General features: G+C 39.4%; 3 protein-coding genes across 6 annotated transcripts; 2 read left to right on the forward strand and 1 right to left on the reverse strand.

Annotated features, from left to right (window-relative positions):
* The first annotated feature begins 3,467 nt into the window (after positions 1-3,467).
* Positions 3,468-14,065, forward strand: LOC308090265 (ras-related protein Rab-6A). Of its 2 annotated transcripts, none has more exons than XM_080435342.1 (8): positions 3,468-3,825; positions 5,712-5,770; positions 5,880-5,933; positions 7,303-7,408; positions 8,250-8,361; positions 9,562-9,655; positions 12,022-12,088; positions 12,442-14,065. In XM_080435342.1, the coding sequence occupies exons 1-8, from the start codon at positions 3,756-3,758 to the stop codon at positions 12,504-12,506; spliced, it is 627 nt and encodes a 208-aa protein (XP_080291468.1). In that variant the 5' UTR covers positions 3,468-3,755; the 3' UTR covers positions 12,507-14,065. The 2 variants fall into 2 exon arrangements, with proteins under 2 accessions (XP_080291468.1, XP_080291469.1); XM_080435343.1 differs by lacking the exon at positions 9,562-9,655 and adding an exon at positions 10,096-10,189.
* Positions 14,066-14,669: 604 nt separating this feature from the next.
* dnajb13 (DnaJ heat shock protein family (Hsp40) member B13) lies at positions 14,670-19,342 on the forward strand. Its single transcript, XM_080435328.1, has 8 exons — positions 14,670-14,741; positions 14,852-14,955; positions 15,544-15,705; positions 16,664-16,824; positions 17,130-17,243; positions 18,001-18,114; positions 18,770-18,846; positions 19,056-19,342. The coding sequence occupies exons 1-8, from the start codon at positions 14,674-14,676 to the stop codon at positions 19,207-19,209; spliced, it is 954 nt and encodes a 317-aa protein (XP_080291454.1). The 5' UTR covers positions 14,670-14,673; the 3' UTR covers positions 19,210-19,342.
* An 11-nt stretch (positions 19,343-19,353) lies between these two features.
* Positions 19,354-24,873, reverse strand: ucp2 (uncoupling protein 2). Of its 3 annotated transcripts, XM_080435334.1 has the most exons (9): positions 24,754-24,873; positions 24,021-24,191; positions 23,694-23,837; positions 22,569-22,778; positions 22,024-22,240; positions 20,923-21,120; positions 20,721-20,822; positions 20,180-20,360; positions 19,354-19,973 (listed from the first exon to the last, which is right to left on the reverse strand). In XM_080435334.1, the coding sequence occupies exons 4-9, from the start codon at positions 22,692-22,694 to the stop codon at positions 19,874-19,876; spliced, it is 924 nt and encodes a 307-aa protein (XP_080291460.1). In that variant the 5' UTR covers positions 22,695-22,778; positions 23,694-23,837; positions 24,021-24,191; positions 24,754-24,873; the 3' UTR covers positions 19,354-19,873. The 3 variants fall into 3 exon arrangements, with proteins under 3 accessions (XP_080291460.1, XP_080291462.1, XP_080291461.1); XM_080435336.1 differs by lacking the exon at positions 20,721-20,822 and having other exon boundaries at positions 24,021-24,865; XM_080435335.1 differs by lacking the exon at positions 24,754-24,873 and having other exon boundaries at positions 23,694-24,037.
* Positions 24,874-25,087: the final 214 nt, after the last annotated feature.

The raw sequence follows: 25,087 nt of genomic DNA on the forward strand, positions 1-25,087 counted from the left end.
ACCCACAGCCACAATACTAGAGGGAGCAACATGATCTGGTACCGCCCAAATTTAGAACAAACATGGGGAAATCCTCATTCTACTACACTGCCACTAAAATGTGCGGAATGCCCTGACACCATACTGTTGTGATGGGCAGTACAGCCCTGTGACACCTTGTTCTGTGACTATCTGATGTGTGTAGCATGCGACTATGTTACCTTACCTAGATATTTGAGTTACCCCGTAGTTTGGTTGGATGTGCATGCTCTATTCACACTCTCATTGGCTGTTTGGCGTTCTGTTTGGGTAGTTACAAAGAGAGGTGGGCACTTCCTTAAGTTAGCTGTTATCAGGTACTCAAGCTCACTGCATGGACGGACAACTCCCCGTTCTGTGCCCGAGCTAGAGTGCCTTAAAGGAGTAGTTCACCCAAAAAGGACTTATTTTCTATCAATTACCCGCCCGTAAAGCCTTGAATTCATGGTGATTTTTTGACATTTTGTCGCATTCCAGACAATAATTTGATGACCAGCGGAGTCAATGGAGACTCTTTGTGTCTCCTACTGGAGACCCTGCTGGTCATCAAATTATTGGCTCAGGAATGCGACAAAAACAAAATAATCTCTTTTTTTGTTCTTGGCTTCATGGGGTGAGTAATTGATAGAAAATAAGTAATTTTTTGGGTGAACTACTCCTTCAATGACCATAATTGTTATGATCCAGCCATCCAACAAGTCATTGGCCCTCATTTATCAATGGAGTGTAAAAAACGGCGCATTTTTGGCCTTAAATTCGCCCCTAGGCCAACGTCCAAGTGACAATTATCAAGCAATCCTATACAGCCAATCCTAGCGTACATTTGGTCGGAGCTTTGATAAATCTGACAGCTGAAACCGAGCGTCATTTAAATAACAAGCCCTTAAATATTCTCGAAGCGCCCAGATTTTACGACACGAAGAACCGGAATACGTCCTAAAGAAAGCATGGAGAAGAGTTTCCCTATATAATCCCCCGCCCGCCTCACTGCCTGTCAAGTCACACACGTCACACACATGCACACGCACACACGCACGCGTGCGTGCGCGCGCACGCACACACACACACACACACACACACACACACACACACACACACACACACACACACACACACACACACACACTTACCTACACTTTATGTATTCTGCAATGGTACAATCTTTGTCAAGTAGGCTAGCAGTCTACATGAATGACAGATTATGACACCATCACATCGCCATCAATGGAATACGTTTGTATATTAAATTATTTAACCCACACCAAGCAACAGTGTGCGTTCGAATTACAAAATACAAAATATGTAAAATATGTATAAAAATCATGTAAGCAGTCTGTGAGACTCAGTGAGTCCCGGCCGTGCCGCCACTTTAATGAGAGATAGGGATTCACAGGGATTATTTATTAGTGTGATAGATATACATTTTGGAGTGGATACATGTGTCCAGATGCCTGTCAGACGGTCAGACAATGCTGCTCCGCAGGTCTACAATGGAACAAACGGGTGCAGCAAAAGTCAACAACTGCCTCCGACCTGACGTGAGATCTGAGCGGGCTGTACGCTAAAATCAAAGTCAGGATATATTGATAAATGCCGATCTCACCGTACGCCCATTATTTGGTCTACACTGCGTTGATAAATGAGGGCCATTGTGTGTCGTGGAAACTGTGTGTACTGACCTCTGAGTGCAGTAACGGCAGTTAAGTCTGCTAAACTGAGGAATCCTTGTCGTGCCCATCATTACCCACTCCTCTACACCCAGCAGCACGACAATACATTAAAGGTTGTGAATCACTGTTCTTTCTAAATTGGCCTGACAAAGCATCTACAGGAGACCACAAGGGGAAGTAAATGTAAATTCCCATCGAAAGGATGTGTCATTCACTGCCGCCGTTTCTCCTTTTTCTCCTTTGTACATATTTGTATATGTTGATGAATTGAATACATAGGACCACAATGGAAACAAGTCCCCAGGACTTTTTTGTGTTATCCTTTTATCCTTAATGTCTTACTGTAGCACATGCTGTTTACATTTCTGACTAATAAAGTATTCAAAAAATCTATCAAAACGCCTGACATGTACTGATATTAATTTGACCATTGCCAGCAATGATGAGTAATACCAGTTGGCTGGTGTAGTAAGGCTACCAGTGAATACAATGAATTATGATTGTAATGAATGTGCACATTGCTCTGATGACTCAGAAGCTTGCTCAACAAACTTGCAACAGTATGCAGAAGCCATTCTTCCCTCTAACAAAGCAACCTAATAATCAATAAAGGTTAACCACTTTAAACCTGGCATTCCAATTTTGGGTATGCCATTAAAGGTGAAATGTATCATTATTTTTTAATCCTTAAGTTAAGTTCATTGATGGACAGAAACAGGCTATGTCATTCTTTAAATTAAATGTAGCTTTGGACTGTGAAATATGCTGATCAAACTTGCAGAAGTGCTTGGTCACCTCGGAATAGAGGTTAAGTGTATTCAGCAAATGATTTGCTAGTTTCTTCCAGTGGGTTTGTAGAGCAATAATGGCTTTCAAATTCAACACATTTTTATTTACCTTTTAAATGTTACTTGTGTAGTAGCAGAGAGTTCAGTCCGTCATTCTTAATGTAACACAGGGGAAGGGCACTTTGAATGGTTTTATATCTCAGTTTGACTTTTGATGTTATAAATGCTGCCATCTATTGACCATCTCAAGTCTCCTTGAGTATAGACACTCCACAATTGAAATGGCTCAGCTCAAGCCTTTCCAATAGAAAAGTATCTGTCATACATATAAATCATCATCATGCTCAGCAGGGACCTCCTGCGACAGCAATGAATTTGAGACATTTCCTCTTTCCCCGATCCCACCTAGCATAAAAAACAACAACAATGTGTTTGTCGCAAAATATAAGATAAGAAAAATGTCTTGTCTGTTTTCATGAAAGTGTGTCTTGCATCACATGTTCCAACAATTATCAACATAATATATGTTTACTCCATTAGCCAGTTAAACAAAATGCCTGTAAAATAATATCCAAAGTTTCCTTGTGAACTATCACAGGTCATACAGCTGTAGGTTTGGGTATTTTCTTTACAGACCTCTTGGGTCTTTATTTTTTTGTAGTAATCCGTTTTGGCACAGTGTTAATACGCCCTCTTGTGTGGGTATGGAGACACACTCAAATGTTCCCAAAGATGCCTGCCTGGTGCACTGTGCTTCTGTATCATTGCATCACCTTGCTGTAGTAATGACATAAAATAAAATAAAATGAAAGCCGCACCCCACTCAGCATTTCATTATAAGTTACTAGTATGGGTGCACCGTTGTGGTTGGTTAGTGGTTACAAATGATGAAGAAAAGAAATTCATGGAACAAAATAGTGCTACTCTTCATCGCCTCTAGAGGGCAGCACAAAGCTTGAGATGTGTCTATGAATTCAACTTCAAGCTTCACATGAGGAAGAGATGCTCTAGCTGGGCTGTCTAAGTAAGTTTTAGCCAGACATATCAGAAAAGTGCATATAACGTCAAAGTCGCTGTAGTTTGGTTATCCCAGACGTATCCGAGATTCCGAAAGAATTGGTGCACAAAACGAGTTATCGTGACAAAGAAGGGGTGCCCGCGTTGATTGTTGACAAATTGGCCAACGTCCCACGGAGCCAAAGAACTTTGAACATTGCCAACTGGTTAGCTAGCGTTAGCTGGCTAGCTAGTGATCATCTCACAGAGAGCTTCAGTCATCATGTCTGCGGCCGGAGACTTCGGGAATCCTCTGAGGAAATTTAAGTTGGTGTTCCTTGGAGAGCAGAGCGGTGAGTGTGATTCTACGGGTTGTTCTGACAGAAGTTGAAGACATTGTGTGTATTAACAGGTTTAGCGATTGTAAAAGCCTCCGTGTTGTATGTTGGGTGATTAACGTCAGACTAGTGAGCTAGCTAGAGCTGCGTAACATTACACTTAATGGTACTGTTGTTGACAACGTCAGCAAGCTAACTTAGCTAACTGCCCTGTTTTTCTTTGCTCTGTGTAACTAAACTCTATATACTTTCACTCTGAATAATTGAAGTTTGGTAACTTACATACATACATACACATATAGTTAACATTAGCTGTCAAAAGTTTCTCTGGTCCCATTTATAAGGGGGGAGAGGGGGGGGTCAACTATTCGTGGTCAAATTTCAAATAAAAATATTAACTAAAGAGATCAAGCTTAGTTCAATTAGTATAACAAATCAAGTATTTGCTTTGCCCACCTAAAGAGGGTTTTTTAACTGATGAAAGGATACTGAACCCTCCCATTGCTCCATGACATTCCTTCACTGTTCTGGCACTGCCCCCAAGGCTTGAAGTTAATGACAGGGATTTTTGGGACAGGACAGGAGCTCTAGGAAGCTATAGTAAGAGAACCTGCTCAGGCACTACCTAATGACTTGTTAATGTCTTTGTGTTTGCAAAGAAAGCATTCAGATTTTCACTACCAGCTGTGTCACCTCTGTAAATCTGAGGATGAGTCACAGTCAGGGCGTGTGTGTGTGTGTGTGTGTGTGTGTGTGTGTGTGTGTGTGTGTGTGTGTGTTGAGAAGGAAATCACAACACACACCCTTCACTGGCATTACACAATGTTGAATCATCCAGTAGTGCTTCATGTTTTTTTTGAACGGTCTTAATCCCTTTTTAACCTGGCATGCCTATTTTGAGCATTATGATAATGAAAATGAAGAAAGCTCACTCACAGGTGTTGTGAGCTTGTACATCAGCTATTTTCACTATTTGTGAAATAGGGCTTATCTGAAAGCCTTAAGTCAATTAGCTCCATTCAGTCCATTGTTAACTTTAAAGTCCTCCGTAAAAAGCTGGCTGAATAGCTAGCTGCTGGACCAGCAATTAGTTGAGTTGTAACAGGTAATTTTTTTACCCCTCCTCCCAAATACTTGACACTCAGTTTACACACACATTTGCACTCCACAATGGCAATACGTTTGACCCTTTTGACATATGTGTAAAATATATGGTAATGCATTTTTGTCAATAAAAACGTCAATCAATCAATCAGTAAGTGGTTAACACTTTTTAGCTTTAGCCAATTCACTTCCCACCTTGGACTGTAGTTCTTACCACACAACACTGTGTTGTTGGCAGTTGGCACTTAATGTTGCTTATTGCCGCAAGCTTTCCAGAGCTGTGATACCTCATGTACTATTACAAGTCTGTACTTCACCAGCAAGTCAGATAAACACAAAAGAAAGGGCTTCTGAGTGAATTCTGTTGTCTCTATGGTAACCAGTGCCACATGTAGTAACTATATATTAACCACTCTGAAATAATGCCAGTATTCCCTCCAGATGTAAGCAGACAGGAAACAGGGGAACATTGCCAGTTGTGGATGACAATGATTGTTCTGTTGACAATAATTGTTCTGTTGACCCACTTAACTTAAATATACAGACAATCCAGGGCGAGTAATTATATCTGTCTTGTTCCGGGGTAATTTTTATTGAGTTATTTTCAGTCAATGCGTCAGGCTGTGGTGGCATTTGTGCACCTAGATTATGATTCCTGCTTATAGAACAAGTAGAATTTCATCATCTATTAACTTCACTCCAGCAAATAGCCGTTTTAGGAAATAACAAATAAACTGATATGAAAGTGTGATGGTCACAGTGTTTGCATTTGTTTTGTGTGTGTTTTTTCTCTGCAGTGGGGAAGACTTCTCTGATAACCAGGTTCATGTATGACAGCTTTGACAATACTTACCAGGTGAGATGAACAACTCTAGAGTTATTAACTGACATGTATCCCATTGATATTCATACGTATATTTTGTATGTATACTTTTCTCATCATCTTACCTGATGTTCATTTTCAGGCAACAATAGGAATAGATTTCTTGTCGAAAACCATGTACCTTGAAGACAGAACAGTAAGTTTTTGTATACTGTCTTACACATAACAAATGCCAACATATAAAGTGCCAGCATATAAAGTATGTTATTCTGCATCGTTCACACTAGCAGCAACAGGGGCGCCGATGGCCTAGTGGTTAAGGGGCATACCACATACAGGCCCTAATTCAGCCTGACAGAGAGTCGCGGTGGGTTCGATCCCTGAGCCCGACGGCCTTTGCTGCATGTCACTCTCCCTGTTTTGTGTGTCTCAAATAAAGGCAAAAAAAAAGAGAAAATGCTAGCAGCAACAAAGCGACAGGCTACAAGCCATTTTCAATGGAAGCCAGCAATATGAAGATGCAAACTGATGCCCGACTGCCGTTGTGTGACGAGCTACAAAACCTACAAAAAAGTTGAGCTGGCTTCAACTTTTTTCAGCACTCCAATGACGTGTCAATCAATCACATATTTTTATTAAAAAACACATCATTCCTGCTTTTAATGGGGGGATTTTTTTGTTGTTGCCGTGAGCCAGTTAGTTCCCTGTTCATTTTAACTCATTGACTGCCATGGACGAGATTTCTCATCATATTGTGCTCCGACGAGTTTTTTTTCTCACACAAAACCAGAGATAACGCAATCCTGTTTTTTTCCCGAAACATGTTATTTTTAACGGCGCATAACAAGCTAATGGGAGGTCGCGACGACATTTTTTTTTTGCCGGAAGCGCAGTGAAACCCTCCGTGATTAGCAACCATCAGGGGATCGATCATACTGGAGATAAATATTCTGTGACTACTTGAAAAGGTAAGAAAATCGCTGGCAGTGGGTGAGTTTTTTTTACACTCTGGCCGTTAAAGAGTTAACCCAAGCCTTTATAATTTGCTCACTTGTCGCTTTCACATACGGACAGATGCTCGATGACGTCTATGAGCTGAGTCGTCTTCAGTTCAATGGCCACTCAGCGGCAGTGTAGCTGACTACGCTTGGTTGTTTTGTGGCTTTTGTCACTGCTAGTGTGAACGCAGCATTACTTGATGAAAAGGGAGGGTTGATGATGAGTGAACCTCAGTGAAGGTTGATTATTTTCCACAAATCTAGACGGCTCCCTCTCTGCTGGTCACTCAGTATCTGCACGCAACTCGCTCTCTGTACACTTCCGCTTTTTCCTGTCTTTATATCCTTCTGTCTCTCTTGAACTGTCCATCTTGCATCTCCTTTTCCCATTCTTATGGCTACATTCAGCTTTCTTTACTTTTTTTTAAACATGATTTTGTTTTGTTTTTTGTTTTTTTTCCTGACCTCGTTTGTCATTTTGTTTTCATCCTTCCTGTGTTTTTCTTTTCCTCTTCTTTTATTTATCCTCCCACCCCACCCTTCCACCTGACCCGCTCCGCCCCACAGATCAGGTTGCAGCTGTGGGACACTGCCGGCCAGGAGCGATTCCGCAGCCTCATACCTAGTTACATTCGTGACTCAGCCGCTGCCGTCGTAGTGTACGACATCACAAGTAGGTACCCTTTCCCATGTTCACACGCACACACTCAAGCAATGTTATGAATTGTGCTTGTATAAGTGTTCCAGCAATAGTTACAGGATTTGCATGTTTGCTTTGACAGTCTTGGGAAGATTAAAATGTATTATTATTATTGAGTCAGCCCTCACAAGTTAATTCAAAAAGCTAGATATGTTGAATCAAAAATGATGAATGCAATGCCACGAAACTCGCAAGTCGTGTTCATCTGTGCACACACCTGCCCGCTGCCACAGTTGAATTGTCTTCACCTTATCAGTCTCTCTCTCCAGCAAGTCAGCGAGAGTACTGGGAGAGACAGAGACTGATCCTTGCCGTTTGTGATTCCCTAAAATATAAACAGTTTTTCTTTTTAACAGTTAGTTCAGAGCATACACAGGAGAGCTTTTAATATTTGCCAGAATAATATTGTGATATGTTGCTATAATCATAAAGAAAACACCTGTCGTCGCACCATGAATCATAAAAAGGAAATGAAGGAATTTGGAGATCTTGACCCATGGGAAGTCGACAACAAATAACTTAGACATGGATGAATTTGTCAGAAGGCTGATATTGTAGATGGGAATATTTATTGTATACAAATTCAAATTGTTCTTCATACATTAGAATTATTAGCAATTTTAAACTGTTGCCATTACAAATGCCTAACTATGGAATAACATCAAACATGTTCTGGATTTATTATTGACTTATTAGCCTATAATTGATTTATTGTGTCTTAGTCTCTTCTGTCTTTATAACTCATATTCGTTATCTCCCAGATATTGATTGTGAGTTTCCTGTCCCCCCCTTCTTTTCTCCTTTCCTGTATCAGATGTCAACTCCTTCCAGCAAACCACAAAATGGATTGATGATGTCAGAACAGAGAGAGGAAGTGATGTCATCATCATGTTGGTGGGAAACAAGACAGATCTTGCAGACAAAAGGTAATCTGTTCTAACTTCTGCCTTGGTACAAGTCATGAAGGGCTCTGTCTGAAGGAGAATACTAATGAGGACATTGATTGTTGGTCAGGAGGGTTTGAGTGACTTGGTCAAGACCAAGTCACTCAAATCCGCCTGAGTCAGCTTAAAAACTAACTGACCGAAAGAAGTAACGATAAATAGATCCTTTTTCTCCCACCTCTTGTTGTTGTATTGTTTGGAGTGACTGAGTTTAAGCTCTTCATTCTATCAAGCCATTTGCTAGTTTTGATGTGTGAGGATTAGTGTTGGGTGTTATTACTTGTTCTTTTATTTGTCAGACAGTCCCCAAAAATTACTGGGGTATATAGTATTACCAATTAATAAAATAAAATAAAGGTTGGGACCTTGTAGACAGCTGGATGGATGGATGTAATGCAAATGTTACAGAAACAATATTATTTCCCACTGACACAAACTCGGTTGTTTGCGCATGAATGTGTCTTCAGTCTTAATTCCATTCACAAAATGTATGTGATAGTGCTAAATTAATGAACGGCCTTTCAATAAATGTTGTTGAACTAATAAAAATAATTCTCATTGAAGGGGCTGACATTTCTCTTCCAAAAATCATTTTTAGCGTTGATTTCATAGAGGAAACTGTAATGTCAATGTAAGGTGCATGTTTTCTTGATGCAGACGAGCTCTTTTTCTTTATATATCTTTTTTTTAACAAATTAAAGGATAATACTGCTTCAAGAAGAACTGTGTTGTACTGGCTCATCCAATTATACTGCATTTCTGTTCCAAAACATTATCTACCCTTCCTTTGAAGTCCATTCTCCATAGAGTCTCACTAATGTTGTTATAACGTTGATACTATTTGCACTTCCCAGACAAACACTGATTAACCTCATGCATTATGCATTATTTACTGTTAAGAACATAATGAGGATGAAACACATTAGCTAAGATCACAATGAGTCTTGGAACCATAGTCAATGGAAAACCATGTTGTTTGTATGTCAGTTTGCATTATTTACACGATAACATTTTATTATGGTATTGAAATGGATACCGTTGTCATACATTGTTTTAAAATGATAATCCATTATTAATACTGTAGTATGACATCCCATGACATCCATCCGTTTCATATAGTAATTTATGTGTTATGTGTCTCATTTGCTATGCTTTTTGTTGTAACCTCCTTATCTACCACAGGCAAGTATCTATTGAGGAGGGTGAGCGGAAGGCCAAAGAACTAAATGTAATGTTTATTGAGACTAGCGCTAAAGCGGGCTACAATGTGAAGCAGGTAAGGCTGTGTGTGAGTCGTGCTCTTTGGCCTCTTCTGCGGATGCTGCCGCCTGTGCTCCGCCTCCAAAAGGTCACCCGTTGTGGGAAGACTCATTTATCTCAATTAATCTTTGGGCCTGGAGAAGGTCATTGGAGCATAATCCTCGTTCACAACAGACACTGACAAAAAAAAAACTCCTACATGGAGTTGACCTTGCCGCTCTGAAATGAACAAGGCATGTCTGTCTGGTAACCCTTAGACTAGAGGTGGCAGACTGGCAGTAGTAGGTGGAAAGGGCACGGCTTGTTCATCCACTTCAAAATATTTACCTTCTGTTTTTTCTTTCTGTTGTCTTTCCTTGTCTTTCCTTGTCGGTGTGTGTGGTCTGTGGTGGAATGTGCGGGTATGTTCCTATGTCCGTATGTCCGCTGTGTGTGGTGACTCGTGGCTCATCACAGACAGATAACCACAGAGGAGGGAGAACAGAGAGCGAAAGAGATGAGTGTTCTGTTTATTGAAACGAGTGCAAAGACAGGCTACAATGTCAAACAGGTAGATGCGCGTGCGTGTTTGCAGTGCTCATGCTCTCATCTGATGGCTTCTGTTTTTCACATGCACGCGTGTTCACATAGATTTTGCTTTGAATGTCAGCTTTTTTCCCAATCTGATTGGGCGTTTGCAGATTTGTTTTCAAATTCTCTCCCATCTGTCCCAAGTGGTGATTTGTACTGGTCAGCCCTTTGATCTTAAATCCCCAGTGGTGGGTGAGGATTTGAATACCTGTAATCCTTGCCAGGTTTCATTTGATCATCTCATCCAATTGGCATAGTACCATTAATTCTGTTGCCGTGCAACCAGCATGCTGTGAAATTGTCTCAAGTATTGCTTTTAACGATTTTAAATGGGTGTGGGCATGCAAAGCATCTTCACACAATCATTTGTCCCTTAAGATTCACATGAATGTATATATGTATGTATCATTTATAATCACACGGTCAAACTGGTACTCATTAAAATTCTCTGTTGTATTCACGATAAACCACTCCTACACTGCTCTTGACAGATGTTTTGGTTGCCATTTCTTTCTAAAATTGTGTTAAAAAAATGTCGTGTTATAAAAGCAATGATACACTCGAGGCTGTGATATGCTGTTCTCTACTGTATAACATGGCTACAGACATTATAAGGCACTCCGCAATACCTGTAGCTGTGGTACAATATACCACATGATATTGCTTAAGTGATTTCAAAATGAAGAGAAAAAAAGGAACACTTTAATACAGTAAATGGAATGGTCTGCTTTGGGAAAAATGAAATGATTACATAATAGTGGAAATATTGGCTTACAGCACCCATACACATTCTGCTGAGCTGAAATCAATGGCAGGTGTAGTTTATGTCAGAATATGCCAAATATAAGAATATATATTAAAGGTAGGGTGTGTAGGGTAGTGATATTTTTTTGTAATCTTTTTGTTTTTGTTAAAAAGTCAAAGTACTGTATTCTGATAGTAATCATTGCTACAGAGCGTTTGTTCGGTCACAGGGGTCTCTCCAGCTCTTTAGTAAACAGAATATAGTACATTTTCAGGTAGGTGACAACATTTGAGCCAATCAGGAGAGAGCACTGAAAATGCATTTTCTGTTTAATAAAGAGCTGGAGAGACATGGGAGACTCCTTATATGGACAGGACACTCTATAGTAACGAGTACTATCAGAACATAGACCCATTTTGCAATTATTTGAATAATTGAAAATCACTTACCCTACCTTTTTAAATACTCGCCCACCACCACTGAGGCCCTGGTGCTATAGCCAGCAGCGGTGCCTCTGGCTTGGCTAGGCACAAACACAATTGGCAGTGTTCGTGGGTGGGAAGCTGGCAAAGGATTGTGTCCTTGTCACTGCGCTAGCAACTCCCACTGGTTGGGATGCCTGTTCAGTGGGGAGGGCAACTAGGGAGGATAGCATGCACCTCGACGTGTGTTATGCTCTCCCTGTGAAACTCCTCATTGTCGGGTGTAAAGAAGTGGCTTGGAAGCTGAAAACATTTGAGAACCACTGGTGTACACCATCCCCAGGCCAACCGTGGGGGTTAGCATTTACAGGAACCGCAGTACTCATCGGGGTGAATTGGCAATGACTAAATTTGGAGTAAATGAAGACAGAAAGTTGTTTAACAATATACGGTTGTGCCTGGAGGCTCTGGCAGTTCGAATCCGACTCCTGTCATGTCTTGCCTGTCTACATTTCCTCTCTGCCCTCAGTTTCCTATCTCTTATCAGTCTTCTAGTCTCAGTCTTCCATCTCTCTCAGAAAATATGTTTAAATATATATATTATTTAGTTGTTTTACAGATGAGATTTGTTTCTCTCTTGCTCAGCTTTTCCGGCGCGTGGCAGCTGCCCTCCCTGGCATGGACAGCACACAGGATAAGAGCAGAGAAGACAGTATCCTTTCAGTACAAGCATGTGACTTAATGACTTGGGGAAAATGCTAAATAAGCCTGTCCAGTGAAAGATATGACCTTTTATGCCTATATTATTATTATTTATTATTATGACTATACACACTGTGGGGGGCAGTGGCTCAGGTGGTAGAGTGGCCGCTTGGGAAACGGAAGGTTCCCGGTTGCCGATTCGATCCCCGGCTCCCCCTTGGTTAATGTCGAAGTGTCCAGACACTGAACCCCTAACTGCTCCTGATGAGCAGGTTGTTGCTTGGCATGGTTTCCTCGCGCACTTTGGATTAAAGGAGCAAAACAATCTTGTCACTTTCTTTCCTTAACACCTGCTACCTTCAGTGATCGACATAAAACTCGAGAAGCCACCAGAACAACCTGTCAGTGAAGGAGGCTGTTCCTGTTAATTCCCACCTCTAATTATTACCTTTCTTTGTTTCTCCTACCTGCATATTCTCAGACCCACTCTATCTCTGTACTGTACCTTTCTATACCCTCCTCCCTTTTACCAGCACCTTGAAAGCCACAGCCTGAAAATACACTACATAATGTCATTGTCAGCATTGTGGAAACATTCTTTCTCTGTCATATATTAGGATAACTTGCATACTTTGATGTGACTGATGAACAGCCTCTGACCTTAGCTGTGCTTGGAAAAGATGCTCACTGCTTGCCCCCAGCCTTATTTGTCCAAATTCAATATGATCAATAATTTAATATATGGAAGGAATAATATCATCTGGCTGTTGTATGTGTGGAAAAACTAACTTTTGGTTGGGGCTGGGTTTTCTAAATGAAAGCAGGTATGTGAGAATTCTACTGATGTTCAAAGCAGCCAAATTGATGGAGGATTGTGTGTGAATTCAAATTGGAGTATGCAGGATTAAAAACCTATCTGCAATAGTGAAATATGGCTTCAAGTTTAATATGCACAATATTGATATGACATGTACCCAATACAAAATATTTTCATTTTCAACAAATGCGTCTTTTTTTATCACGGTCTATAGAATGTCGAAATGGCTGCAAGGTTGTGTGGAAAAGTTTAAAGTGACAGCTGGCAGCTGAGGGCCTGTTTTAAACTGAGTTTGAACCTGAGCTGCCTGTCTTCATGAGAGCTCCACTGGTGGAGCCACAATTCCGCTCCTACGGCATACTTGCATGATCTGATGACTCTGCAAACTAACACCACACAAACATGCACAGAACCAGCACCACCAATTACTGTTCACCACTAGCCACATTACCGTCCTTTCTTCTCACACCTGTCCTTCGGGATGAATAAAACTCCTTACCTTTGCTGCCATTTTCTATTTTATTTTATTTTTCTTGGGATAGATCTTTACTTTTCTAAAGAGAACAACTATTATAGGGGGGGGGGGGGGGGAATTGCTCGCAATTTTAGTGTTTAAGCAGGAGATTTTTCACATTATATTAAGAGTCATAATCATGATAAAACCCAGCATCAGCATTAGATGTGGTGACATGCCTTTTTAAAATGTAACTGTAGAGGGCTTCCTCGGCTGTGGGTTTACCTAGTTTGATATGTTCTGTTTGGTATGAAAGTATATGAACAATGATTTACTTTTTGTTTGGCTTTGATCTGTTTCGTTAGTGATTATTATTCTACATGTGTATTTAATCCACAATGACATGTAATATTTATTTCTACTGGATGAGGTTTATATTTTAAGGCTGTTAATATCTTCCCTTGTTGAATGAGTCCTAAATTGCTAATAAAATATTCTTTCATCTGGACCACCTTAATATACAGTAATTAGGACACCATGTATCATCCTATTCTGTTTACTACTTATCAGATGCAATTTGAGCTGACTGACAGTACAGTGCAATTTGAGTGTGTATGTACCTCTGGAAGAAACTCCAGCTGTTTTGCATCATAGTCTTTAACATTTTTGTCTGAATTGGTTTTAAGTGGAAATAAAAAAGAAAATATAGACGTCAATGTCAAGTCTCATCATTGTCTTATTGACACGAGTAAGCTCCAGTTTAGTACCTGCAATTGTGATTAGATTTTTTGTCAGTTTAAGTGAGTTTTTATTTATTATGGCGGATTCTACACTGCTTGCAGGTATGGCCCAGTGTTAAAGTAACCTAAAAAAAACTAATTATGCAGTACATGCAACTTGCTGAAGATTTTTTTAAATAATCTACAACTGGTGATGTAGGTTATTAGCCTGTAATTATACCTATTTATAAGTGTAATACCATATTGTCAGTCGCTCGTGCAGTAGTAGCCTACTTCCGCGGTACAAAATGATGTCCATAGACCATTGCAGTCATGTGTTCTCTTTGGTGACTACATGGCAACCAAACCAAACGAAAACAAACTGCTTCTAAATAGACTATTTTTATGTATAGCTATGTATAGCTATTATATCATAGCTGGCTCTTGCAGTAGTAGCTTACTTCCGCACTACAATACCCATAGACCACTGCTGTTGTGCTCTCTTTGGTGACTCCACGGCAACCAAACCAAACAAAAACAAACTGCTTCTAGATAGGACATTATGTGTATTGCTACCCTTTGTCAAGAATAAGCATAATTTCATAATGGGTGTGGATTACTATGTAACACTGGAAATAAACAGAACTGCGACTGATGCAATCATCAAACAATCGTAAGTTTAGTTGCCCTTAAGGTGTCATTTTATATGGTGTAAAATGTTGAGATAACCACTTAATTGTTTATGATGATCATTTCTAACCATTTTTCACTCAATCTGGCTAGATATCGACGTTTGGCGCTGAAGTATCATCCAAGCACGAACAAGTCACCTGGAGCCCTTGATAAATTCAATCAACTTGCTGAAGCCTATGATGTCCTGAGCAACCGTAAGCAGATTAAACTGAGAAGGATCTTTTAAGGGTAATTTGTAATAGGAACATAGACATTGAGACAAAACAATGATAGATAACAAAAGAAGCTACTTTAATCTGATGGCAAATGTCTATTATTTGTCCTTTTGTTGTATGACACATTAACAACATTACCCCATATGTCTTGGTAGGAAGCAGGGCAACCGGAAGAGTGGGCATCTGAGAACTCTGGGCACCTTTTTCTTTTCAAAATATGTTTCTTTGTTTTATTTACATTTATTTTATAAATGTGGGGACAAATACATTTTTAATTACATTTAAGGCATAATATTTATACAATTGCTACAAATTGCTACAAAACCTGTAGATAGCCGGTAATTATGGGCATAAGAGTTTGAAGGGTAAATTTAGGTCTGATAATGATGTAGTGTACCGTGCATGTTCAAATCATGTATACTTTGCATTATTTCCGACCATTTTCCACAGCATACATTTATTTTTTACATTTTGGAAGAAATGGCCAATTTAACATTGAGGTGCCCTCAATGTTTAGGTGCCCACTCAACATATTGCAGGATTAAATAGACTCTTTTTTTATTTCAGCTAGCAAAAAAGCTATTTATGACAAGTTTGGAGAGGAGGGACTAAAAGTTGGCATCCCACCAGAGTTTGGAGCAACAGGTGCTTGGACATCTGGATATGTGTATCATGGGAACCCAGCGAAAACCTTCCAACAGTTCTTTGGAGGTGACAATCCATTTGCAGGTAAAGGAAAACGTTAAACACAATTGTACAACTTTGCTGTTGAAATATTTTTGGGCGGTGAAACCGCCCCTATAAGTGAGATTTGGAAAAATGTACATTTTCCTGCGCTGTGATCTGGGCCCAGGAAATTTGTACAATTATCCTGCGCTGTGATTGGCCAATCACAATCTATTCAGGACTGTGATTGGCCAGTGTCACATGACACATGTGCATAGCCCTATATAAGCAACCATAACTTGAAAAAAAACATAAATTTGTTTTTTTCAAGTTATGGTTTTGTCCATCATAAAGAGTGTTTCAATAAATGTATTTATTTTTACTTTGTATATGATTGATCGACTCCATTCAGTATTGTGATTAGCTAGCAAGACACATGTTGTGATTGGCTAGTGATACATATGACGAAACTAATCTAAAACCACTGTGATGTAACACTAGTATATTACTTAGATACTGTCCATTTCGTGAGAACAGTAAAGTAGAAGTCAAAGATCACTATGGCTGAATTATATTCAATGCATGAATACGAAATAGTATTGACACAGGATACCACAATTGAACTTTGTAATTCCATTGCAATTAAACCGAAGATGACGTTTGACTTTGTGAAGATAGATAAGTTGAAAAAGATGAATGAAAAAGAAACTGTTGATTTAATTGGAATTATGTTATACATTATTATTCTGTTATACATTATTGAAAGAAAATAATATGAAAAAATATATATTTTGACAATTTATTTTGCCCAAATGAAACACAAAAAGAAAAATGAAATAAAACTATGTTATCTTTCCAATTTATTTATAGTTATTTAGTTATATAGTTATTTATTTTTTGTACATCATTGGTTGACTCCTTTCAGTATTGTAGTTAGCTAGGAATACACCGCCCACTTCACACAGGGTGTGATTTTTTATGATGTTTGAGAGTAATAAAAGTATTGTAATATTCTTGTAAGACTTCCACTCAAAAGATGTGGATGAGATGGCAGTCAGATTGAATGGCCTGCAGCAAGGCAGAGGGGTGAAGACACAGGATCCTCCCATAGAGCGAGATCTTCACTTGTCCCTGGATGACCTCTTCCATGGATGCACAAAAAAGATTAAGATATCTCGTAGGGTAAGGATAATGTACATCAACTATTCTATCTGGCTCAAATACATACAGGTACATCTTGCAACAGTATTGGGTTGATCTTTAACTTTGAATTAATACACACTAAAGTAGTCCACTAATTTATCCATTTGTAAATCCAATAGTGAACAAATAGAGACTCTCTGAGTTAAATTAACACAGGATATTACTGTGTAGATTGGATGATTCATGATGCAAACTAGAGCTCTTTTGCACTTAAAGATACTGTTCAACCACAATCAACTTGTTTGGGGAACGATAATAAAATAATATCCTATTTTTTGACCCAGGTAATGAATGAAGATGGATACACCTCCAGCATCAGAGATAAGATATTGACTATTGTTGTAAAGCCTGGATGGAATGAAGGCACAAGGATAACTTTCCCCCAGGAGGGTGACCAGGTAATCCAATATATTGAATTTGTATAAGGGGGAAATATATGCAGCCTTTTTCAATATGGCCTACCTATTCCTGGGTATGTCATAGACTAAATCTTTCAAAGACAAATGAGCTTGTAGATCAGCAATGTTTTACTATTCATTGTACCACAAAGTATATAGAACTTAAGTGGATAATGTTTCTCAGTTTCCCCCCTTATTGTTTTGACCAGTGTGATCCATGTTTCAGCTTTAACCATCAACACTAATATGTATACTTCATCTTCAGTTTATTCCCTAAATATGCCTCTGGAAGCTTTTGCAAAAACTGTTTAAGTTAAGTGTTCACCATCTTCGTGGTTTTGATAAGAAAATACCAAATTATTTGTAACAGGTCTACTGTATTTTTTTATTGGAAGTTACTGAATGCTAATTTCCTCTCTTTAGAAAACGATACACATTGAATGTTAAACGTAGACTATGCATCCAATATTCCATATTCTGTTGCTATGTGCATAATGAACAAGCAGTTTGGTATACAGTGTACTATAATGTGGTTGTGGCTAGAGGTCATTCACCCTGTCTAACAGGACAAAGTTCTTGAATGAAATCAATTATGTGTTTATAATTATCATTTTAGATATGACACATAGTGTTTGTTGATATTTTCATAGTTTAATCACTCAGTGATACTTTCTTTTTTTACACAGGCCCATTATAGGCCCATATAACGTAGGTCAATTATTTCCAAAGGCTTACGTTGGTCACCTTTTGCCTTCAGGGGCCAAACAGTATTCCTGCTGACATCATCTTCATAGTGCGGCAGAAGAGTCATACTTGGTTTGTAAGACAAAAGAATGACCTGGTGTATAAGGCACAGATCGCTCTAGAAATGGTGAGTCAGCTTTGAAAGGTCAAAATCATTTCTACATCTGCAATGATACTAGTGTATATCTTTTTCTTATATCTTCCCCTTATATTTTATCCGCTGTTAACTTTTTTTTTTACTTCCATATTTCTGAGAGCAATGCATCAAGTGAAATTCCTTGTAAATGCTGTAAAATCCATTACATCTGCTACTGGATTTTCACAAATTCTACTATTTGTTCTTACTCATTCTTATGTTTTTCTTTCAAACAATACTCAAGTTCACTGTTTATTTCCTTTACATTATTACTGTTTATCCTCTGTGAATCCTTGTATATCATATATCCAGTATATCGTCCCGTCGGGCAGAACAGTGAAAATAGCTGATCTACAAGCTCACAAAGCGTTGCAATGCGTTCTGAGCTTGTAGGTCTGCTATTTTCGCTATTTTGGAAAACTTTTGAAATTGATAGAGAAATGGTTAAGTGTATCTGTGGGTTTTAGAAATATTGAACGAACGAAAAAGATTTACAAAAGGTTGTGAATAAATAATAACTACTTTGGACTCATTGGAACACCGGTTTGTTTCTCCATTTCCTGAAAAGTTACGGTTTTGGACATACAAGGTTTCCACCGACAGCGACGATGTGCTTTATTATACGTGTTTATTCCCGTTCCTGCAGGCTCTGACTGGCTTCTCTGTGGATGTGGAGACACTAGATGGCAGGCTTCTCAACATTCCTATCAATGACATTGTGCAGTAAGTGCTCTGCTATTGTGGATGCTGCTGATATTGCAGATCAAATAGTTATATTATTTGCAATTATCCCAGAACAATACTAACACGTACTGTTTGAGCTGCTAGTTTGAGCTGCATAATCACAAGGTAATTGAGTTAACGTAAATTTAGAGAATGCATTCTGTTAATACCTGGAATGAATGTGTTCTTGTCTATCACATCTTACCCAGCCCCCAGTACAATAAAGTGGTGACTGGAGAAGGAATGCCGTTGTCCCAGGACCCATCCAGAAGAGGCAACCTAATCATTGTCTTTGACACCCAGTTCCCCCAGAAGCTCTCTGCTGAAAGGAAACGTGTGATCAAACAGGCTCTGACTTCCTAAACAAACAACCGTTGCTGCACTCCATGATTCAGTAGTTTATGACTAAGCTTGATTCATATGGTGCATCATATAAAGAATAGCAGATCTACAAGCTTGCAGTTTGTAGTAAATGTGCAACTTTTGTCATGTTTGGTTTATTTGATTGAATACTTTATTTAGAAAAGACAAGGAAACAGTACATGGAAGTACAATTCACAATACAAGGTCCTCTAATACTGGATCAAAGCACAATGGCTTATTTAAAATGAGATCCCCACGCACTCAAATCATGATGACATTTAAGAAAACAGACAAATATACACTACTGTGCAGAACGTCGTACAATCAGCTTACAGGTTACTGGTATGAAAAACAAGAAATATGTACAATAGACAGTTTGAGGAGGAGGGGGGGGGGCTAGGTTAAGACTTTGACAGGGGCCAGTTTGGAATTGACAATTATGTGACACATAATACAGTATAAATTAAGCACAACTTCACTTCATAGATGTGTTGCCATCTGGACATGACTCTTAAGATTTAAAATAAAGTTACATTTCTCTACTTGTTGCCACAGTTTATTGCAGAGCTTAGTCAAGAGTGAAGGTGAAACTGTAAACAACACAACAACAACAACACATCTCCAGTATGGTAGGGAATCATCATTCAGCCAGTTAGCAGCAGCTTCAATTGTGTTGCGCCATCATCATGGCCCGCTTCAGCTGCTCATATGTGACAAACATTACCACGTTCCAGGAGCCCAGGCGCAGGAAGGATGGCATGAACCTGAATGAATGGGGTCAGGGCATGATGTTAGATTGAGCCATTCAACTTGAAGAATTAAAAGAAAGAAAGAATTTGGGGAAATTGTTTAAATTTTCCACCTATATAATGACATGCCCAAAATAGGACACCAGGCTAAAAGATGTTAAAAGCTCTCCCATGTATTTATTTTGTGTACATCTAACAGTTTATATCAGGTCATTGCTTACCCCTTATAAAAGGCAAAAGGTCCCTCTCTTGTGGCCATGGATATAGCACAGTTGAGGACACCGCTGTACTGGCCAAGAGCAGAGTTCATGAATCGTGTCTTGACCACATCAACTGGAGAAGCGATCACAGTGGTGCACAGGCCCGCACCAAAAGCAGATATTAAATGGCAGGGCAGATCATCTGTAGAAGAGTAAATGCCAAAAGTTATAAAATGTCTAGAGCTTGATTCTCAACCTTTTTAATTTCAAGGACCCCCAGTTTGATATTATGCATTAAGCCACAGACGCCCATGATTTGTATCTCTGGGACCCAAATCTGCATTGTAGAGAGTGTTAATTTAACTCTGAGAGTGTACAAATGGAACCAAATAGACCCTTATACACTCTCTAAGTTACAGACCCGTAAGGGTCCATTTCATTCCTAACTATATATCATTAATCATTATTACATCATAAAAGATTGGTCTTTGAACTGCATAATGACAGAAAAAAGGTAGGCTACCATATTTGTATTGTATTGAACTGAAGTTCTTTTTCTCACCTGTCAGAGCTGTGGACTTGATAAGTGTATCCTTAATTAAGTCATATGTCACCAACTCAGTGCAATTAACAATTGCATTACGTGCAGTGTTTGGACCAGTACCTGCAAAGCACAGAAAAAATCTTAATAATAACTTGAGTACAATGCATGCAGTACACCAAATGCTTATAAATACAGTGAGTAGTGCAATTAATCAAGCTACCTCTCCACAAGCCACGGATGCCTTCTTCCTTAGCAATGGTCTTGTAGGCATCAATAGTGCCCTTATAGCGTCTGCCAAGCCCAGAAGACCTGGCCTGTGCTTGGAAGCGAACTTTCACTACATCTGTGGGTTGAGCAAAAGCCACCGCCATGGCCCCGGTGGTGCATCCTGCCAGCAGCCGACTTCCAATGCCTGCATCTGAAGCAAAAATGTAGATAAAGAATAATCAAAAATATTTTTAAAAAGCAGAAATTTTCAAAGGCAGGGAAAATAGGAGAGCTACTGTAGCCAACAGGCTCACAACGCATTAGTTATTTTAGCAATTTTTGAAATGGCTTAAGTCTAATTGTCTCCGCCAGGCCGAAGCCGTGGCCAAGACTATGTTTTGCCCCCTGTCCGTCCATCAACGTGAAACTGTGCACAAACACTCCCTGGATGCCCTGGACTCCCTGAAATTTTCAGATTGGCCTGTTATAGCACCACCAGGAAGCCGATTTTTGCTTACTCCTACAGATTTTGTCCAAATATCATGCAAATCAGTACACAATCATTATCTCTATGGTCATGTGATCAACACGGATCTGTCAGATTTTTCATATTCCATCTTGATTAGCTAAGATATGTATCTAAAGGTTGCAGGAATGGTTCGCTTTGCGCAAAATGCCTCAAATCATGAACACAGTGTCCGATTGGTGTGAAAGGCCGAGGAACAAATGCCAACCTTTTCACATTGGCCCATTATAGCGCCACCGGGAGGCAGAATTTTGCAAAACAAGACGGATCTGTCTGATTTTTTATAGTCCATCCTGATTGGCATCTACATCTACAGAAGTCCTCAAACCATGAACGCAGCCGATTCCACAAACCTCTATAATGACTGAATTCCGAACATTGCTGGCTCACAACAACCTGCCGGAGCTACCAGAGCTGCCGGAGACCTGTGCTCCGAAGAGCACTTTTTCTAGTTTATTCTTCATCACATGATGGCATTGCTCATGACAAACAACTGAAAAACTACTATTTTCTGTGAGCGACACTGACAACAAAGTATGAATTGGACTTTAACTGGAGCAACAAAGATGAAATGGCATATGTACTCACTGTTGGAACCTTTGCTATAGAACTGTTTTACAGAGTCATAAAGACCAATGCGGACAGAGGCAAAGGTCATCTGTCTCTGGAGTCCAGCTACCAGGCCATTGTAAAGGCTCCTGGGTCCCTCTGTACGGACCATTGTGGTGATCGTGCCAAACACACCCCGATACTTCATCACTGGACCCTTTCCTGCTGCCGAGGAGCTTCCACTCTCCCCCTGAATCTGTGCAGGGTAAATGGTCATAAAACATTAAAACACTACAACAGAAGCATGGGGGTTAAGAGTATAGATTTAAATTTCATATGAGAGGCTATGTGCAGGATTTCACATCTCCAGAATCCTAAAACTAGGTTCTAGTGCATGATTATCATTATTGATGAAATATAGTATGCTTTTTTATTTTTGCTTAATCTCAAAATGCAGTTCTCTTTTTTCCTGAGTAAAATGCACATTTAGGTACTGTAGGTATCATGTATAGACCTACAGAACTGTCTAGAGCACCCAGCAACCCAAAGTTCTATTGCATATAGGCCCAACTTCAGTAGCCTACCTGCAGCCGCACTTTGGCGGTGTCCAGAGGAAAGGTCAACAGATCAGCGATGCAGGCTGCTGTTCCAGCTCCCACAAACTTCACAGCTGCCGTTGGAGGAACATCTGCAGCTCTGAATCCAACCATTTTTACAAACTAAACAAGTTGTCTTCGAATGTGACGGCTGTTGTTCGGTGTATGGTGGAGATGATGATCAGCTGGCAACGAAATCTGAAAACAAAAGAAGAAGGATTGAGACCGTCACATAACACCGGGGCGGCTCCTCGTCTCCTTTGTTCTGGACAAAGTCGCCATTTAGCAGGCTACCTGACTGTCCTACATTGGTTTCAAACCAGTCAAAGCCTCCACATCTGACTGTCCAGCCTGGGACAGTCACAGCAGAGCTTCCACTGCTGTACGTCTAGGCCTCACTGCAAAACTAATAAGTTTGCTTGGGACAAACCTATTTTTTTCAGCAACTCACTCCTTTTCGTTAGCTGCAGTACAATATGCCTACTGCTCTGTGTTTGAGGAGTTGACGACCTAATGCAATGATCTTTATGCAAAGCGGGTAGAGGTGAGATAGTTGCCTAGGCTGAATAGACTGAGGTATGTCTAGCCACATGTGTAAAGTTGGGTAGCCTCAGTTACTCAAATGAGCAGAGCATTTATATATATATATATATATATATATATATATATATATATATATATATATATATATATATATATTATACACACCCACACACACACACAGAAAATTAATTTTCAGGCCAGGATACCAATTTTATCCAATCGGGAGAGAAAACTTGCGCAGTATGCAGGATAAACAAGTGATATTGGAAGTGATTCAAAATGAATAAATTGGAATTGGAACCCTATAACATATTGGAGCTGATAAATGGGTTCTCTCTCCTGATTGGATGAAATTGCCGTCCCACCTGAAAATGCGTAAAGAAGTTTCTGTTGAGACAGAACTGAAAAGCTGGAGAGACGGAGACCCTCCATAACAGTGATTACTATGAGAAAATAAAGCGTGAACTATTTAACAAAAAACAAGAAAACTTTTGTTTTAAACAAAATATCACTTAATTATACCTTTAATTAACATTAAGACATTTTCGCCTGTTAAAAAACATTTCTTACCTTCAATGACAATCATCAGTGTGAGATCAAGATTCTCTAAAGGTGTCCCTCTGGCTGAATTTACCATCAGCTATTAATTGGTTTTCTTGTATGTCCATAGAAAACCGTTCAAAAAGTATATGCCTAAAAAACATACTCCAAATTCTGAAAAACACAGAGAAATATGTTTAAAATCTTGGCTGAACATAATTAATAGCAACAATGCCGATATAACTCTCAAAAGTTTTTTTTTCAATCTTATGGAATTTATGAATGAATTGTGGAGGTTATTCAATTGGCTAAAATTTGTTATCAAGAGGCAATGTTTTAAAAAAAATGTGTATAAACCTGAGCTGATGCCGGTAGAACGCTGGTCTGCTCTGAGGGAGAAGAGAAAGCTGCTGCCTTTTATACCTCCATAATGGTATTACATCACAGCAAGGCAGCTGTGTGGCTTTGTGGTGTGTATGGTCAAGGCCTCCTGCATTGCTTTTGAGGCCTCATTTGCATTGCAGACACCTATGAGATGATACACTATGCATGTGTCTGACAGCAACACCCCAAGTCTTTAATGCACAACAATAGAATGTATAGCACTGAAACATGATACAAGACCCATTCATTCATTCATTCAATCCAATAGAAATGGGTGGCTCTATTGGACAAAATATCAAGTTACTAAAAAGTGTCTACCTAACTTATGTCTACCTCATGTTACCTTCAGTCCTGCTCTGGCGAAAATAAACCTCCCAGCACTTTTTATGGCCCTCACAAGTCATCTATTCATAGTTCGCAGATGATTAGAATACAATCTAGTAAAGGCCCTGACAACATTCTGGACATTCTCAGTACTTGAGCTAAATTAATATGCCATTATATAAGATTTTTCATGAACCAGACCCACTGAAGGAAATAAGATTAGCTACATAAAGAAAGACAATGCAATTCAAATAAAAACAAGTGTACTCATTCTGAACAATCCCACTTCCTAAAACACATAATAAGTCATTTATCTGTCTTAAGTGCCATCTTCACCAAACACTACTATAACTATAATTACAACTATAACTATATTGTTTACCCTTGTCTTCAGTTGTGGTGTGGACTGTGTCATCCACTTGAGTTGGAACAAGTTTTTAAAAACAATATCTTTATAGCTATAGTTTTCACATTGTTATAGTGCTAGATCTGGAGGACAGCCTATAACAGAATGTACTTGTTGTGTTTGTACAATGCTGAGTCATGATGAGAATCCAAGTTCCCACCCCCCAAAATACGCCCCACTCCACCTCCTAAAAGTAGATCCATATGTTCAGAAACAGCATCTCGCCACTGTTGTTGTTGAAGTTCCCATTCAACTTTGGTGCCTATTCTGTTACTTATGTAACAGCTATTGTCATATATAGTTTATTGAG

This window comes from Gymnoscopelus braueri (genome assembly GCF_963280865.1).
Source record: "Gymnoscopelus braueri genome assembly, chromosome: 8".
NCBI lineage: Eukaryota > Metazoa > Chordata > Actinopteri > Myctophiformes > Myctophidae > Gymnoscopelus > Gymnoscopelus braueri.

Excerpts from the sequence above, each read along its gene's own strand:
- LOC308090265 (XM_080435342.1), top strand. The coding sequence starts at position 3,756 with ATGTCTGCGGCCGGAGACTTCGGGAATCCTCTGAGGAAATTTAAGTTG. Across the intron at positions 9,656-12,021 it reads CGGGCTACAATGTGAAGCAG|CTTTTCCGGCGCGTGGCAGC; the intron begins GTAAGGCTGTGT and ends TCTCTTGCTCAG. Across the intron at positions 12,089-12,441 it reads GGATAAGAGCAGAGAAGACA|TGATCGACATAAAACTCGAG; the intron begins GTATCCTTTCAG and ends TGCTACCTTCAG.
- dnajb13 (XM_080435328.1), top strand. The coding sequence starts at position 14,674 with ATGGGTGTGGATTACTATGTAACACTGGAAATAAACAGAACTGCGACT. Across the intron at positions 16,825-17,129 it reads AGATTAAGATATCTCGTAGG|GTAATGAATGAAGATGGATA; the intron begins GTAAGGATAATG and ends TTTTTGACCCAG. Across the intron at positions 17,244-18,000 it reads TCCCCCAGGAGGGTGACCAG|GGGCCAAACAGTATTCCTGC; the intron begins GTAATCCAATAT and ends TTTTGCCTTCAG.
- ucp2 (XM_080435334.1), bottom strand. The coding sequence starts at position 22,694 with ATGGTTGGATTCAGAGCTGCAGATGTTCCTCCAACGGCAGCTGTGAAG. Across the intron at positions 22,241-22,568 it reads CCGCCAAAGTGCGGCTGCAG|ATTCAGGGGGAGAGTGGAAG; the intron begins GTAGGCTACTGA and ends TACCCTGCACAG. Across the intron at positions 20,823-20,922 it reads CATCCGTGGCTTGTGGAGAG|GTACTGGTCCAAACACTGCA; the intron begins GTAGCTTGATTA and ends TGTGCTTTGCAG.